The sequence below is a fragment of the Garra rufa genome, chromosome 10 (assembly GCF_049309525.1).
Source record: "Garra rufa chromosome 10, GarRuf1.0, whole genome shotgun sequence".
Classification (NCBI taxonomy): Eukaryota; Metazoa; Chordata; class Actinopteri; order Cypriniformes; family Cyprinidae; genus Garra; species Garra rufa.
The window spans coordinates 1,564,019-1,582,506 of NC_133370.1; the positions used below are offsets into that span (position 1 = coordinate 1,564,019).

General features: G+C 33.7%; 1 protein-coding gene across 1 annotated transcript in view; it reads left to right on the top strand.

Annotated features, from left to right (window-relative positions):
• The window catches only part of LOC141343853 (vesicle-associated membrane protein-associated protein A-like), a 38,415-nt gene that overhangs the window by 17,893 nt on the left and 2,034 nt on the right, over nucleotides 1-18,488 (top strand). Inside the window, exons 2-5 of the mRNA XM_073848516.1 lie at nucleotides 1,944-2,096; nucleotides 5,520-5,623; nucleotides 7,905-7,985; nucleotides 16,845-17,027. Coding sequence (XP_073704617.1) covers nucleotides 1,944-2,096; nucleotides 5,520-5,623; nucleotides 7,905-7,985; nucleotides 16,845-17,027 — 521 coding nt within the window. The remainder of the gene's footprint in view (nucleotides 1-1,943; nucleotides 2,097-5,519; nucleotides 5,624-7,904; nucleotides 7,986-16,844; nucleotides 17,028-18,488) is intronic.

Below are 18,488 nucleotides of genomic sequence, written 5' to 3' on the forward strand. Positions count from 1 at the left end.
GAGTATACGGTGTGATGGAGGATTACGTCGATGAGATTTACTGATGTCTCACTGAAAGACCTTCAAAAATAGTGCTGTTTGAAATGCCAGTAAATTGTAATTTTATGGTACTTTAGCAATTATGTGATTCAATAAAGACCGACTGTGACCGTAAAAACACAGTGGAGTCTTTGTGCTCGTTTCTTTTTGAGACTTTGACTTTGAACGTGTTTGAGTCTCTGCTCTGCCTTTGTTTGAAGTGTTTACGCCTTGTTTCCTCTCGCTTATTGTTTTTTTTTTTACACAGAAGTTGTAATGTGAAGGCCTGTTTGCATAAAATGCAACCAGTCTTTCACAACCTATTTCTAAACCTTTAGTTTGTGCTTCGTCAAATCTTGACTGATTTTTCTCAAGTAAATGTTAGAATAATTGTATTAATATTTCCAGATGAACACTTACTGGGCTGAAGCAGCTTGGCTTTACATGATTCTCCGTGAATCATTTTTTTTGTCTCAAATCTGATCATCAGGATCTTTTCAGGAACTTTTGTTTTACTTTAAGCTTTACTTTCACTCTTCCTCAGTTCATTTGTTCATCTCTTGATCATCATTGGATTGCATTGCATTATATGTTTGGATCGTTTCTAAATCAGCTTACTAAGACATAATATTGGAGAGATATGGAGAAACCACTGATATTTAGATCATTTTATGTCATGATATTTATATATTTTGAGCCAGGGCTCAGGGCTCTACGCTTTAAACTTAAAATATTTAGGAGCACAGTCAACATTTCAGGAGCACATTCCAATTATTAATCAGAATATCTGATTAAAAAATTCTCTTGCTAGGAGATATTTGACTAGTTAAAGTGATTTACAGGGCATTTTTCTAACTTTATTAAAAGTATATCATCTTTTATGTCAAATTTTAAAAAATTAGGTAGGGATAAGTAACTAAGAATAAGTTACCAATCAAATGTAATCAGTATTAACAATTTATTTGTACAACGGAGGAGGCACAGAAGAACACAAAAGTGTCGTGTAGGTGTATTTTCATGTTTAATGAGGTTTAGGGGTGCCATGAGTGGAATTAAATTAAGAAATTCATGTTTTAAATCTCTTTTAAATATAACATTTGAATACAGAAATATTAAACGATTTAAATAACTGAAAAGATACTATAAAATGAAAGTAAATCTGCCAGTAGGTGGCAGCAAGTCATTGATTTTATTACTGAATTGTTCATTCATTTGATTCGTTTGAATGGCTGATTCATTCAGGAATAAAGCAAGTGACTGTTTGTATGAATAGGAAATTGAATCATTTCCTACATTCTGTTAGAAACACATTCATTCATAAACGAAACACCGCAGTGGTTGAATAGAGATGCGCAGCGGCTCAGTTGTGATTTGTTTCAGACTATTTTTGACGACGAAATCAAAATCAGGCAATAGTGTTATAGCCAGACAATGTAAGTCACTTAATAATAACTTCCTGTTTATTGAACTGCTGTATTAAATCAATATCTCATTTACAAACTCGCTCCCTTAAAAATCATTAAAACTGTCACTCATCGTAGTTCATCGCAATTTAGTTCCATTAACATCAACGAAGCTCTCTATTCTGCACAATCAGTCTCTTATTCACACTTTGTTTATGAAAGTATTTGTTAGTTATGTTTGTGATGCATTACTTAACATTGCAAAAACATGTAAAAACCTTTGAGGCTCCCCTCAGCGCAAACGCCAATATCCTGATCGGGTCAGTTGCGCTGGTGCTCCTAAATGTTTTTTCATAGTCGCATGCAGTAGTTTTCAGTCGCAAATGCACTGTAGAGCCCTAAATCTGACTGTTTGTGCCATAAAGGATGATTATTTAAAAGTTCAATAAACTGTTCCATTAAAAAAACAAATGCTGTGAATGTTAATGATCTCCTGATGTGATGTTCTGCTCTTCTTCTCAGGTCCTTTCACAGACGTCGTCACTGCTAACCTGAAGCTAAAGAATCCGTCAGAGAAGAAAGTATGTTTCAAAGTGAAGACCACAGCGCCGCGCAGATACTGCGTACGGCCGAACAGCGGCATCATCGAACCCGGGGCCACGCTCACCATCTCAGGTCAGTCCACTGAACACACAATATTCAGCTTCAGCTACTCTGGAAATCAATGTAGGTTTGTTTAGTTTTTGTCTGAAATCATTATCAATCAATATCAATCTTTATTTTGATGAAACAAGACCATTTGTGACCCTGGAGCACAAAACCAGTCTTAAGTCGCTGGGGTATGTTTGTAGCAATAGCCAAAAATACATTGTATGGGTCAAAATTTTAGATTTTTCTTTTATGCCAAAAATCATTAAGAAATTAAGTAAAGTTCATGTTCCATGAAGATTTTTTGTAAAATTCCTACTGTAAACATATCAAAATGTAATTTTTGATTTGTAAAATGCATTGTTAAGAACCTAATTTGGACAACTTTAAAGGTGATTTTCTCAGTCTTTTTGATTTTTTTGCACCCTCAGATTTCTGATTTCAAATAGATGTATCTCAGCCAAATAGTGTCCTATCCTAACAAACCATACATCAATAGAAAGCTTATTTATTGAGCTTTCATATGATGTATAAATCTCAGTTTTGTCAAATTTAACCTTATGACTGGTTTTGTGGTCCAGGGTCACATATGTGACCCTAGACCACAAAACCAGCCGTAAGTAGTACAGAAATACATTGTATTTTTCTTTTATGCCAAAAATCATTATGGCCATGAAAATATTTAGTAAATTCCCTACCGTAAATATATCAAAACTTAGTTTTTGATTAGTAATATGCATTGCTAAGAACTTCATTTGGACAACTTTAAAGGCGATTTTCTCAATATTTAGATTTTTTGCACCCTCAGATTCCAGATTTTCAAATAGTTGTATCTCGGCCAAATATTGTCCTATCCTAACAAACCATACATCAATGCAAAGTTTATTTATTCAGATGATGTAAGCATCTCAAATGTCCCCCTTATGACTGGTTTTGTGGTCCAGTCTTGTGGATTGCCTCATGTGAACATGGATTATTACATTTTACTGAAAGTGGACTTCCTTCTTAATCTGTCATTTACTTGCTCAACTTCTTGCTATTCTAAACCCATGTGATTTCCTTTTTTTATTTGCAAGCACAAATAGGTTTAAAGCTTCAAAAAGCAGCACAAAAGCATCATAACAGTAGTTTCTATGGCTATATATTTTTATATTCCAAGTCTTTTGAGGTCATATGTGACCCTGGACCACAAAACCAGTCATAAGGGTCATTTTTTTTTTAAATTGAGATTTATACATTATCTGAAAGCTGAATAAATAAGCTTTCCATTTATATATAGTTTGTTAAGATAGATAGGACATTGCCTGAGATACAACTATTTGAAAATGCAAAGAAAATCTACATTTTGAGAAAATCGCCTTTAAAGTTGTCGAAATGAAGTTCTTAGCAATGCAAATTACTAATCAAAAATTGAGTTTTAATATATTTATGGTAGGAAATGTACTTAATATCTTCATGGAACATGATCTTTACTTAATATCCTATTGATTTTTGGCATAAAAGAAAAATTGATCATTTTGACCCATACAATGTATTTTTGGCTATTGCTACAAATATACCTGTGCTACTTAAGACCGGTTTTGTGTTCCAGGGTCACATATGATGATTTGTGTGAAGAAGAGACCTAAATTTAAGCTTCCGTTCACTAAAAATCATCACTAATGTGACCCATTGACTGCTGTTTTCATTCATTTAGTGAGTTAAACCTGTGAATGAATCTTTAAAACTGGTTTTAAAGGATTGCTTCGAAATAAAAATTCTGATAATGTCTTGTCGTCCAAGATGTTCATGTCTTTCTTTCTTCAGTCATAAAGAAATTCTTTTTTTTTGAGGAAAACATTTTAAGATTGATGCTTATTCTGACTTGTATGTATTAAAATATATAAAAGAATAAGGGAGAATATTAAATTTGATTGTGTTTTAAATAAGTAAAAAAATCTTACTGACAAATGGGCAAAACCTAGGATAGTGGCAAATGTTACAAATGTAGAATTACAACTAATTAGTATTTGGGGTGAAAGTAATTAGTCTTTTAATATGTCATAAATTGATTTTTGTTATAAATATGCCTGACAAGATTGTTACACTGAATGACATTTTAATGGGTGTCTTCTGTAAATTAGAGAAAATGTATGATATTTATTTTTTGCTCAGAAAAACATTAATGTAATTATATTAAACAGAAAAAAAAATTGGAAAAATAACAATTTAAAGCAGTATTACACATTCTTTTGTCTTTGACCCATGTATGAACTGTTCCTTTAATTATATGAAAATAAAATCCTAGTTTCTTAAACAAAATTACATGCAAAAACGGTCTTTGCATTGGTTATTTTAGTGTTATTAACCTAAAATCAAAAGACAATTTAAAGGATTACTCCACTTTCAGAATAAAAATTTCCTGATAGTTCACTCACTCCCTTTAATCAAAGACGTTCATGTCTTTTCTTCAGTCACAAAGAAATTAAGTTTTTTGAGGAAAGCATTTCAGAAATTTTCTCCATATAGTGGACTTCAATGGTGCTCAACGGATTGAAAGTTAAAAATGCAGTTTCAGTGCGGCTTCTAAGGGCTTTAAACAATCCCAGCTGAGAAAGAAATGTCTTAACTAGTGAAACAATTGGTTATTTTCTAAAAAAATAAAAAATACTGTTTGGTTCAAGGCAGTTAGGGTATGTCTAAAAACTCCCGTCTCATTTTCTCCTCCAACTTCAAAATTGTCCTACATCACTGCAGAAGTATCAAACTCCCTTTACAACAAAAAAGAGAGTAAAACAGCGATGTAGGATGATTTTGAAGTTAGAGATGAAAATGAGATGGGAGTTTTTAGACATACCCTAACTGCCTTGAACCGGAATACACAGAGATCAGTTAGAGCTAGACAAGATGAGCATTTGAGGTTAAAAAGTGTATAAATATTCATTTATTAAGCAAAATGACAGATTGTTTTGATAGATAAGACCCTTATTGCTCAGCTGGGATTGTTTAGAGGCATTTGAAGCTGCATTTAAACAGCATTTTTAACCTTTAATCCATTGAGCACCATTGAAGTCCACTATATGGGGAATAATCCTGAAATGTTGTCATCAAAAAAAAAAATTATTTCTTTGCAACTGAAAGAAAGATATGAATATCTTGGATGACATGAAAGTGAGTAAATTATCAGGACATTTCTATTGCTCCACAGGAAGTGGAGTAATCCTTTAACCAGTGATTAAACACATGAGACTCAAAAGAATGATTCATTCATGAATCATTGGTGCTTCTCATAAACTCAATGAATATTGACTTAAAATTGTATGTCTCTCACACAAAACCTCATGCGAAGTCTACTTTCATGCTGCTTTATTGTTGAGTTACTGTTGCCATATATGGAATATTCACTAATGTCTCTTTAGAAATGCTTCTACTGTCATGTTTAATGTTTTAACATTTGTCTTTATGTCACAGTTATGCTGCAGCCATTTGATTACGACCCCAATGAGAAAAGTAAACACAAGTTCATGGTACAGACCATCTTCGCCCCCGCAGCCGTCACAGATGCTGAGGCCATGGTAAATGTCCCATTGCTTTCTATAAAGCTACACTAAGTGTGCTGTAACTGTGTGTTCACACCAGCAGATGGCAGCAAACACTCTGTTTAGCTTAGCTGTTTAAATCCTTTAAAGCCTGACATAAGTCAGAAAAATCTGATTTTTTTTTTTAGATTAAATGAAACGGTTTATTGAACCTTTGCATATTTGTAGCGATATCTAAAATACATTATATGGGTCAAAATGGTCATTTTTTCTTTAATGCCAAAAATCATTAGGATAGTAAGTAAAGATCATGTTCCATGAAGATTTTTTTGGGATCAGTAAGATTTTTAATGTTTTTTGAAAATGTTTCATCGAGGCTGCATTTATTTGATCTAAAATGCAGAAAAAAATGTAATATTGTGAAATATTATTTCAATTTAAAATAACTGTTTTCTATGTGAATATATTTTAAAATGTAATTTATTCCTGTGATGCAAAGCTGAATTCTCCGCATCATTACTTCAGTCTTCAGCATCACATGATCCTTCAGAAATCATTCTAATATGCCGATTTATTATCAATGTTGGAAACAGTTATGCTGCTTATTTTTTTGTAGCCTGTGATACTTTTTTCAGCATTTCTTGATAAATAAAAGGTTAAAAACAGCATCATTTATTTAAAGTAGAAAGTTTTACCAACAATATACACTGCTGTTCAAAAGTTTGGGATCAGTACATTTTTATTAATTAATACTTTTATTCACCAAGGATGTTTTAAATTAAAAGTGATAGTATAGATTTAAATTGTTAGAAAAGATTTGTATTTTGAATAAAGAATTTTGATCAAAGAATCCTGAAGAAAAGAATTACAGGTTTAAAAAAAATATGTTTCCAACATTGATAATTCTAATAATAAATCAGTATATTAGAATGATTTCTGAAGGATCGTGTGACACTGAAGACTGGAGTAGCAGCTGATGAAAATTCAGCTTTGAGTCACAGAAATAAATTATATTTTAAAGTATATTAACATAAAAAACATTATTTTATATTGTAATAACATTTAGCAATTTTACTGTTTTTTTTTCTGTTCTTTTGATCAAATAAATGCAGCCTTGATGAGCTCTTTTAAAAAAAAAAAACATTACAAATCTTACTGAGCCCAAACTTTTGAGCAGCAGTGTTTATGAAAACTTATTTTTTGATCAGTGATATGCATTGCTAAGAACTTCATTTGGACAATTTTAAAAGGAGATTTTCTCAATATTTTTTTTTGCACCCTCAGATTCCAGATTTTCAAATATTGTCCTATCCTAACAAACCATATATCAATAAATCTTATTTCCATCAATCAGATTATTTCCAAAAAACAGATTGTGTGTGACAGCAAGTTTTATTCATGTTCATCATTTATAGGCATTAGAAATTCATAATTAAGGGAAGACACTGCAGGCAAAAATGCTGTTTTTTCATTCACCTGTCAAGTTTGAGATTTTTGGATTTTTTGTGTGTTTTTTCAGACTAGTGGAAAGAAAACATCCCAAAGACACTGTTAAGTGTTTCTATTAGAGCACTTTATCTGTTTGTGTCAATATGAATTACAATACATATTTATAAAGGCCGTTTTCTCCCAAATGAGTTTTTTCTCCTACACTGAGCCATAAATCTCCACTTCAGTAGCACTTACACACACCAAACTTTACATTTTTTATTCCTGTCTACATCCTGAATGTTTTTACAGAGGGATTTGTTCATATATAATTGGCTTGATTTTTATGCAACTCAGTTTTTTCTGAATTATGGAGTGACAAAATGAAATACCCAAAATCCCTTCTGTAAAAACATTTGACTCGTAATATGTCAAAAAAATTAATTTGAAACAAACTCATCCAGTGTTTAGATTTTTGTACTAGAAATTAGCGCATATGTCATTAAAAAATGGCTCATTTGCATGTTTAAACCTAACATTTCAGAAAACTTGTAATACAAAAAAGTTTGCAATTATCAATGTAATCAATCAACTGAGTAAGTAAGGTGATAACTATTAGTTATTATTTTTTTTACCCTATTCACCTGCAGTGTCGTGCCTTAAGTATGATAGAGTAGACTTAGGAGGGATAATACAGTCAATCAAGCTTGTGATCCTCAAACATGCTGTCTAGTTAGGCAGCTCACTAGGTTTTGAGACACTGTGTGTGTGTGTGTGTGTGTGTGTGTGTGTGTGTGTGTGTGTGTGTGTGTGTGTGTGTGTGTGGTATGTGTATGGGCAGCTGGTAGTGCTTGTGGCTGATGAATTGCCTATTTTTCATGTGTTTCAGTGGAAAGACGCGAAACCCGATGAGCTCATGGATTCCAAACTCAGATGCGTCTTTGAGCTGCCGTCTGAAAACGATAAAGTGGTGAGTACAGAGAGACGAACAGGAAGGAAAGGGGCGCGTGGGAGCGTCTGCAGTTCACTCCACCCTGTTATACTGCTGTAAATCTAATTATAATTATGTTTCACTAGCAGAACATGCTTAACACAGAACATTTACTCACACAAGGTTCTGTAAGTGATTGTTTTGGATGGCTATTAGTGAAACAGGTGTGAACAGCACAGGAGTCAGAGTCAGCCAATCACAAACTGGCACCCTACCTGTCAATCACTCTTCTCATTCTGATTGGCTGACGTCTTTGGGAGGTGGAGATTTTAGACAGAGAATGAGAGTTTGATTGAGTCTGGCTGAAAACATCTGAAAACACTTACAGCTGCTTTTTTAGGACAGCTATTCAGTTTGAAGTTAAGTTTTGAAGCTTCAGTAGTTTTTTTTTTTAGAATTAATAGTTTTTTCTCCCTTAACTAGCTGCTTTTCACCAATACTGTTAATAACTAGGGCTGCACGATTAATCAAAATAGCGCTAAATTAAAGATGCAACATGCAACATTTTCTAACAAAAAAATAAGCTTCTTGTGCCCCCCCCCCAAATTAAACCTTGATGGTTTAACATTTATTAATGAGGAAATTAAGGCTTAAATATAAGTAAATAAAACACAATTCATTTTTTAAAATAAAAATGCATTTATATTTTTCTTAAATACTATTTTGTTTTATTTTTTAGTGAAATTTTACTTTGTAGTAGTATAATAATTATTAAAATAATAATGAATTATAATAGTTTGTTGATATGTAAACACTTTTGCTGTGCAACGATTAATTGCATCCAAAATACAAGTTTTTGTTTACATATGTGTAGTGTGTATATTTATTATCTATATGTAAATACACACACATACAGTATATATTTTGAAGATTTGTACATATATTTGCATGTAAATTAACATAAATATATTTAATAAAAATATTTAATATTTAATGTATGAAAATAATGTAATTTTCTTAAAGATATCCATGCATGTGTGTGTATTTATATATAAATAATAAATATACACAATACACACAAATATTATGTAAACAAAAACTTTTATTTTGGATGCAATTAATTGCGATAAATCATTGCACAGCACTAGTAAACACTAAATATTTGGCCAAATTATTATTTAGTGTAAGTGTTATTTAGTATTATTAACATACCATAAGTTATTATAATATAAAATTTATTATTTTTGTATTTTCTGTTTTCATTTTAATTTAAAAGATTTAGCAGTTTTATTGTGTTTTTGTCCTGATTAGTTGTTTTTTTTTTATGACTAAATTGTTTTTGTTTAGTTTTTTTAGTACATCAAGTTACACTAAATGTAAACAAGCCATGTTGTTTTGTCAGCTAGCTTTTAATTTTATTTCAGTTTACATTTATGTCAATCAACATTTTTTCATGGTTTTTATTATAGTAACAAGTACAGCAAACCTGAAGCATTTTTAAAAATCACATTTTAAATTGCAGTCACTATTTTTTATCAGAAAAGTCGCAAGTATATTTTTCCCCCCAAAATCGTGCAGTCCTAATACACCCACACACACACACAGTTTGTGTCACTTCCTGTTTGTTCCTCCGCTCTGCTGTGGCATCCCAGAGTCCTCAGAAGAGGAGCCTGTTCCACTGGTTCCGTGCGGCTTCAGCTCTGGTTCCAGCTCCATCTCCGGCTCCAGCTTGGGCTGATGTCCACTCCTCGCTTAGCAGACGCCCGCCCTTCCCTCCCGCCTCAGGCAGCTTTAGCAACTGGCGTGACGTCCAGGAAGTCAGAATGTCAGGTGTCAAGGCCTCCAGGCCTGTGATGATCAGTGAGGGTCAGAGCAGAGAGCAGGATGCATGGTCAGAGCAGAGAGATATCAGTAGGGTAGGTCAAAGGTCAGCAGGGTCAGGAGGAAACGCTTCACGTTTTGTTGTTGATGTCAAAGGTCGTGCTTGCAATCAAACACTGTTATTTTGATGTAGTTTATCGAATTAGACAAATGCAGCATGCAGACTAAAATAATAGTGACTGAAAGAATCGACTGGAATAGTTCCCTGAGCAGCAAATCGGTATATTAAAATGATTTCTGAAGGATCATGTGAAGCCGAAGACTGGAGTAATGCTGAAAATTCAGATATTCACATAGAAAACTATGACAGCGTTTTAGTGCCACGTAAAAAAAATATATATATTTAAAGAGTAAAGTCAAAATATTACAAAAATAAAGGCAAAATATTTCGAGTAGTATTGAGACTTCGTTCCCGAAGTATTGCGACTTAGTTCATAATACTACGGGAACGAAGCCGCAATAAGTCGCAATACTTTGGGAACAAAGTCTCAATACTTTGGGAACGAAGTCTCAATACTTTGGGAACGAAGTCTCAATACTTTGGGAACGAAGTCTCGATACTTTGGGAACGAAGTCTCAATACTACGGGAACAAAGCCGCAACAGTACGAGACTTCGTTCCCAAAGTATCGAGACTTCGTTCCCAAAGTATTGAGACTTCGTTCCCGAAGTATCGAGACTTGGTTCCCGAAGTATTGCGACTTAGTCCCTGTACTATTGCGGCTTTGTTCCCATAGTAATTAATAAATTATTACTAGTACTATTGCGACTTCGTTCCCATAGTATTGTGAAATTTTTCTCGCGGTATTGCGACTTCGTTCTTGCAGTATTGCGACTTCATTCAAACAGTATTTGGACTAGTCTCGTAATCTTACCCTTTTTTTATGTGGCACTCAATCGCTGTCGTAGAAGCCTGGTATTTTAAAAATAGAATAATATTTTACAATTTTTCCTGTTTTTGATCAAATAAATGTAGCCTTAGTGAGAAGAAAAATACTTCTTTCAAAACTTTTAAACAAAATGTAATAATCATAAAATGTTGGCCAAGCTGATTTTTTTTTTACTGCAGTTGCGACGGTTTTCAGAAAATTGCTTTGAGGTTTACTCCCTGAACGCTGCAGCTCTAAGTGAGGGTGTTATATTTTGATCTTTTCTGTTTTTACCCACAATGCAAATGCCCATGCCCTTCCACGCCCAGGCAGTGTGATGTCATTAACGCCCACATCAGTCCTGGCTCCATTATTGGTCGTTCTCTCACGTCTCAGTCAGATTTGGCTGTCTGTGGCCTGAGGAGCGTCTCATCTCAGCCCAGACACCCTGAATTTCACTTAAGGCGGGCGTACACGCTGCGATTTTTGAGGTCGTACGAGCTCGCATACGATTTTTTTTTGGTTATCGGAGGTAATCGTCTCTTCTCGTATGGTCGGGGCTCGTATGGTGTGTGAGAAATTACGAGACGAGCAAAGTGCCTTACGAGGACTTCCCGACCTCACGATCATTTTTAAACTTCGGGAGCTGTCGGATTGAAAGCGTGACGTGTGTGCTGTTGAACGAGAAAAATGTTGATCAAACTGGAAAAGACCAATCAGAAGCTAAGAAAAGAAAACCACAGAAGAAGAAAGATGAACATGGCAGCGCCACGGAGAATTTGGACTGTCGAGAAAGAGGACAAACTGGCTGAACTTTGGCAAGAACATCGAGCGCTGTATGATATATCGAGCAGCATCTATCATGACAGGGTCGTCCGAGATGACATTTTACAGCGGATCGCCCAAGAGCTACATTTATCAGGTGAGCTGTCACCTATTGTTTGCTACAGCTATTGCTCGCTTTAGTGGTGGCCAACTAGCTCCCTCGACGTGCATAATACTACGTTAAAACATACGTTACAATGCTGTACAGTGTCTTTAATGCATATGCTTGTTAGCGCTGCTGTAGAGGTGAAGTGTTGTTAAGTTTGCAACCAGTGTACACACGCAAGAGTGATCAGACGGATCCTGCATGTGTAGCAAAGAGTCACAGCTCATATTTTTGTAAATGCAGTTATGAGATAGACAGAGAGCAGTTATATTTAACTGCACATACACAGTATATTATACACAGACTGCCTCTCAGATTTCATGGGCAAACAATAAGCCTTTTTCACAAAAATCGGAAATTACGTCAGCGCAGGGTAAAGTCAGTTCCGCTACAGGTCTGCGCCTATTATATTAATATGCTCTTGTCTCAAATAATGCTTCTTACCTTTTCTGTTTTGTCTGCTTTCCAAGTTGTTGTTATAATTTCAACAAAGAAACAACAGTTTACTTGTTTGTAATTTATAAGGGCACTCAGACCGCTACTTGTCAATATAATAAGCTCAACACAGCGCCAGCTATAGTTTCTGTTCTCCATCTCCGGTATATTTAAGCGTATTTTCTCAATTTACTCATTTCCCTCGAATCACTACATCATGGTAAATTATGACAGCATTTATATCCAAATGCACATTTTCCCAAGAATAAATTAAACGATTCTGAGTCCGGATGATGCATAAACTCAATACAACAACGTAATCCAGATCCAAAAGGAATAAAGCCATTAATCGGAGTCATCTCTTGTTTAGTATTATATTATTTTATTATGTATATCCCTGGGCACATTATGCAACGTACATTTACACCGTAAAATGAATAATGCAAAGGACAGCAAGTAGAAAATACAATATTACTTTAATATTAATAATCACGAAAAAAATGACGTGAAGAGTCATGATGCACAGCCAGCACCAAATAGACATAACGGCAAAACTCAAAACTGTACTGTATTATAAGTGCTAACATTCATAATTAAATAAACAAAGTATTTGTGATGACCAGAAGCTGACACAAAGTTTTTGAAGAAATGTTTGCTATTTTTAGAGCAAAACACCAGTATATATCGTAGTATCATAGTATCTATTTTGTAAAAATAGACTTTGATTCCCGAACTTACGCTTGTTAAGTACGGCCGCTGCTGTCGCCGGAAAAACTCTTACCCTGCGAGCGCCAGTCCGGAAGCCAGAAACACGGAAGTGTGAAAAAGGCTAATCTGATCACCCTAAATTTACAGAGACACACTGCATGATTTAACATTTTAGTTTTTTTTTTTTTAAATTTCTGGTATTGTTTATACAGTAAACGATGTCCAAACAAGAATGGCCACGCTCAGGACACAGTTTGGAAAACTAATAAAGGAAAAAGCAAGTGGTAGTGGCTATAAACAGCCAACAGCAAGATAGAAGCGGATATTACAACATTTGCAGTTTCAGAAGCCCTTTGTCATGCAGAGATCAAGTCAAAGTAGTTTGGAAGCAAGTAGATTACTAGGGAGAGAGAGGGAAAAGTAAAGAGCAAGGGATACAGATACAGTATGTGAAGGTAACAGGAATACAGAATAGGACATTTTCATTGTCCTGGTTTACATTTTTACTATTGCATCTTTTACAGCTTGAAGATGACAGCACTGTTCAAGGAGGAGCATGCAGTGATATGGAAAATGACTCTGATCTGTCACTGAGTTTAGAGCTAAGTTCTTGTGACACACCTTGTGAAGAGGAACTACCTGCCTCTGGAAAGCGGCCGCATAGTGTCAAGTACAAGTTTCAGAAAAATGATAACATTGAGCAACAAAACTTAGCAATACTCAATAAGGTTGCAGACAGAATTGCTAATAAAGAGGAAAAAGGGGAGTTTTCCTTCGGGAAACAGGTTGGGGAGGAACTTGGGCGAATTAAAAACCCTGCCCTAGTACTGAGATTAAAAAGAGCTATAATGTCTCAGATTTATGATGCTCAAGAAAGTGAAATTTCTGGCCATCCTATGCCAACTCATCCAGTCTTCCCCATGTCTGGCAGTTACTATACTTCACACATTCCTAATCCACCATCCACAGCGTCTGCTCCACCCTCACGCTCCTTGATATTACAGCCAAATTACACATTAAGGCATGAAGTTGGTGATACAGGATTCAATCAGCTACAAGATCTGTAATTTTATACATATTCTGCCAGTAGTTTGGCTAGAGGCAGTTCAGAAACACTGTGAGCAACACAGAATGAAACAGAAGTTTTAAGTTTTGATTGTTGTAATTTATTTACTTTCTTACTTATTCTTATTTTACTTTCTTTCTGGGTTCCGTATGTTTGAATTATTGCAATTTGTCATCTTTCATCTATTCACTACTTCAAATTTGATGTATTAACATTTAACACATTAATGTTACATGTTTTATAGAACAGAACGTACTGCTAATAATAAAAATGAGATTACAGAAAACACTGACAGTGAAGTGTTCTTTTAGTAGTTTCCAAACATGTAATGTAACATCGATGTAAATACCTAATGTAATGGTATGTGAACACTACTTAATGCATGAAGTCACTTTCTTAGTTCACGTTAAGTAATATTGTTAACTACAGTTGATCTGGTCAAACGTAAGTGTTGTGTTATATGTGACCCTGGACCACAAAACCAGTCATAAGGTTACATTTTACAAAACTGAGATATATACATCATATGAAAGCTCAATAAATAAGCTTTCTATTGATGTATGGTTTGTTAGGATAGGACAATATTTGGCTGAGATGCATCTATTTGAAAATCTGAAATCTAAGGGTGCAAAAAAATCAAAATACTGAGAAAATCACCTTTAAAGTTGTCCAAATTAGGTTCTTAACAATGCATATTACTAATCAAAAATTACATTTTGATAGGTTTACAGTAGGAATTTTACAAAAAATCTTCATGGAACATGAACTTTACTTAATTTCCTAATGATTTTTGACATAAAAGAAAAATCAATAATTTTAACCTATACCATGCATTTTTGGCTATTGCTACAAATATACCCCAGCGACTTAAGACTGGTTTTGTGCTCCAGGGTCACATATTATGAATAGTGTTTTTTTTTTGTATATAATTGCAAACCTGCAAATAATCATCCTTCATAACATTATGTAGAACTTCACATGTTTCTTCCACAATTTTGCCAATGGTTGTGCTTCCCAAGTGACTCGCCTACAACAAATAAAACATTTTCTCTTTATATGAGCAAAGCATTGGTAATTCATTTATTAAGCAAATTTAATTTGCACGATGAGAAAGAACTTTAATTATTGAATACGATTAAATTAATTAAGAACTTTAAAATTAACGTCTCTCACACACAACCTACCTGTGGCCAGAAACCGTAATGTCACGGATAGTCTTTCTTCGGCACTGATGCTCTTCCTCATGACTGTGTTCGTTTTGGTGATAAAAGGCTCATAGAAATCATCTACATTCACCCGTAACATCTTCCCGAAGCCCGTCATGTCATTTATCTGGACAATAAATTCATCAAGTACACAAATTGTCATTTCTTTTATTTTAGCATGTGTGACACTGTTTGTGAAAACCAGGCTAAAGTTGGAAAATCAAATTTTGAGAAAACATGCATTAAAAATTCATTTTACTTGTTAATCTTACTATAATTTCAATCTTTGACATAATCATTTTACTCAGTCAATATTAAACATATCAATGTTATATTTGCACAGAATGTTCAAAAAAGTCAATCACAAAAACTAGCTGGGTTTTCACAGACAGGGTCACATATGTGACCCTGGAGCACAAAACCAGTCTTAAGTCGCTGGGGTATATTTGTCGCAATAGCCAAAAATACATTGCATGGGTCAAAATTTTTGATTTTTCTTTCATGCCAAAAATCATTAAGAAATTAAGTAAAGATCATGTTCCATGAAGATTTTTTGTAAAATTCCTACTGTAAACATATCAAAATGTAATTTTTGATTTGTAATATGCATTGTTAAGAACCTAATTTGGACAACTTTAAAGGTGATTTTCTCAGTCTTTTAGATTTTTTTGCATCCTCAGATTTCTGATTTCAAATAGATGTATCTCAGTCAAATATTGTCCTATCCTAACAAACCATACATCAATAGAAAGCTAATTTATTGAGATTTCATATGATGTATAAATCTCAGTTTTGTCAAATTTAACCTTATGACTGGTTTTGTGGTCCAGGGTCACACATAGCAAAAGTCCTGAAGGCAGCTGTATGATTCTGCATTACTGTTCTTCCACAACAATACAACATGTAAGTTACAGTATGCATACAATAATACCTAAACTATCCAGCATTTCAACATGTATAAAAACAACGTCACAATTTGCAGAAACTTGTATGGCACGCTGTGATTGTGTAATTTACAATATCTTCCACGATGACGATTAAAAGACTGCACGCTTACCTCAAGCTGTTTTTGAAGAAAAGAAAGTCCATGTTGTTCTCTGCCCTTCGTTTCTTTTCTTTTTTGTTTTTTCGCAAGCCATTGCTGCCACAAAGAAAAGGATCTCTTCCTTGGAGTCTGTGTTTTTGGCGCGGAACTTCCTGAATGTGATCGCCTCGGAAATCGGCAGGTTTTAAAATCGTGGCGTGTACCGCTGCGTCCGTAAATAAAGTCACTCGTGACGTGTGCGTGGACATACGGTCTTCCGAATGTCCGAATTCGCATCGTGTACGGCCGCCACTTTCCAAGCGTTTGATTTCATCTCTTCAAGAGTTTCATGTTCAGTAGTTTCTCTTTCTCATTTTCATTTTTTTTTAACTTGAAGTAATACAATAACTGAAACTAAATAAACTGAAATACAAGAAATTATCAAAATTATTTAAATGTTTAATAGTAAAACAATAGTAAACTTAAATATAAACTTTAAAAATACAATAAGAAAGTGTAACCGAGAAGCAATGATTTCAGAATTAAGAATTAAGACTTTAAAAAATTAAAAAAAAATTTTTTTTAAATATATTTTTTACTTTCTGTTGTTTTCTAGGTCTAAGTATCACACTTTTAAAATAAGGCATATATCCATGTTTTTCAGGACTGTTTAAATGTGGGCTCTTTAAAGACAATAAAATGATTGCAGGGGTTGTTTTGTCTTTTTTGAAATCATGACTTTTTGAAAGTTTTCAGTGTGGTTTTCTTGTCCTTTTCCAGAACGACGTTGACTCTGCGTCTAAATCTGCGCCGGTTCTGAACTCGTCCAAAGCGGACGGGCCGATGGTGATGAAGTCCGCTAGCGCCGCTCTGGACGACTCCGAGATGAAGAAGATCCTGGACGAGTGCAAACGCTTGCAGACGGAGGTCGGCAAGCTGAACGATGAGAATCGCCAGCTCAAGGTAAAGCTAAAAGACATCAGATCATGCTTTTAGAACATTTCACCAGATCATTTCCGTAGGTGAAAGCATCGACTAAATAAAAAATGTATTAATTTGGTTTTAGTTTTTATTTATGTACAGTTTGTAATTTTAGTGCTTTCAGTTTTCTTTTCTTTTTTTTTTTTGTTACGTGTCATTCTTATTAGTTTTTGTTTATGTAGTAGTATTTAGGATTTTTTTGTAGTATTTTTAGGTATCAGTGCTTTTATATATTTTTTTGTTTTTGTGTCATTCCTATTAATTCATAATAATTAATTAGGATTCATTTTTTTGTTTTTAGATTTTAGTTTTTATTTGTGTTAACTTAGTATTTTTAGTGATTTAAATTCTATTTCTAAATTCTATTTCTAATTGTAATTTTTTTTTCTACATTTAGATGTCCACTTAGTGATTTTAGTGCTTTCAGTTTTTATGTTAATTTTGTTGAAGTATTTATTTATTTGGTTTGACTTTTTTTTTTTTATCAGTTTCAGCTTTTTCAGCCATCTTGTTTTCATATAGTACTTAGGGCTGGGCGATATGGCTGAAAACTATATCACGATATCAGTGTTTCATATCGGTCGATATCGATAATTATTGATATTTTTATGACCCATTTAAAATAAGGACCAGGAAAAAAATATATTACACTCAAGCATTTTTATTTTAAACTTAACCTGCCTCTGATCATAATCCCCTCAGTTATTAAGACAGAAATGTCAACAACCATGGAAAACTCAAATAATTAAAATGTAAACATAAGTCTAAAGTCACAATATACACTTAATTATCTCTTAATCCTCAATTCAAACCCCATTCATTGTCGATGAAGTGAATGGTCAAGCTAATGTATGGCCCAGAAGTACGGCTTGACCACAGGTCAGAGGTTGTTGCAAAGTACTTGGCTGATTATATTTATTTCTGCACAGATTGCTGGTTGCCAGTAGCCAACATTACTTCTTTCCCGGTACTTTAGCCTATACTTTGTGTAATAACAAAAATATTTATTTCAGTGAAAAAATAAGTCCAAAACTTTCAACATTTTGAACAATAGGGCCTTACAATCTTTTTTTTTTTTTTTTTTCAGAAATTCTTGTTTTAATTTTTCTGATAATCAAATGAAAGCAAAATCACAGATTTATTTTTAAAAATAAAAATAAACGGAGCTTTACTGTTAAAATTAATATATAGAAGAAAAATTATATTCAGTTAAAAAAAGGTTTAATAATAATAGTATTTTTTCAACAATTAAGAGGTGACTCTTTATTTTTTATCATATATATTGTTTTATGTAAATTATTTAAATGTGAACATATAAACACCTACATTATACTGTACAGTAATACAAGACTAATATTGTTCTGTTACATGTTAAACCGCATTTTATTTTGACAGGTTGCCGTGAAGTTTCAGTGTGTAATACAGTATGAATGATGCTAGTTT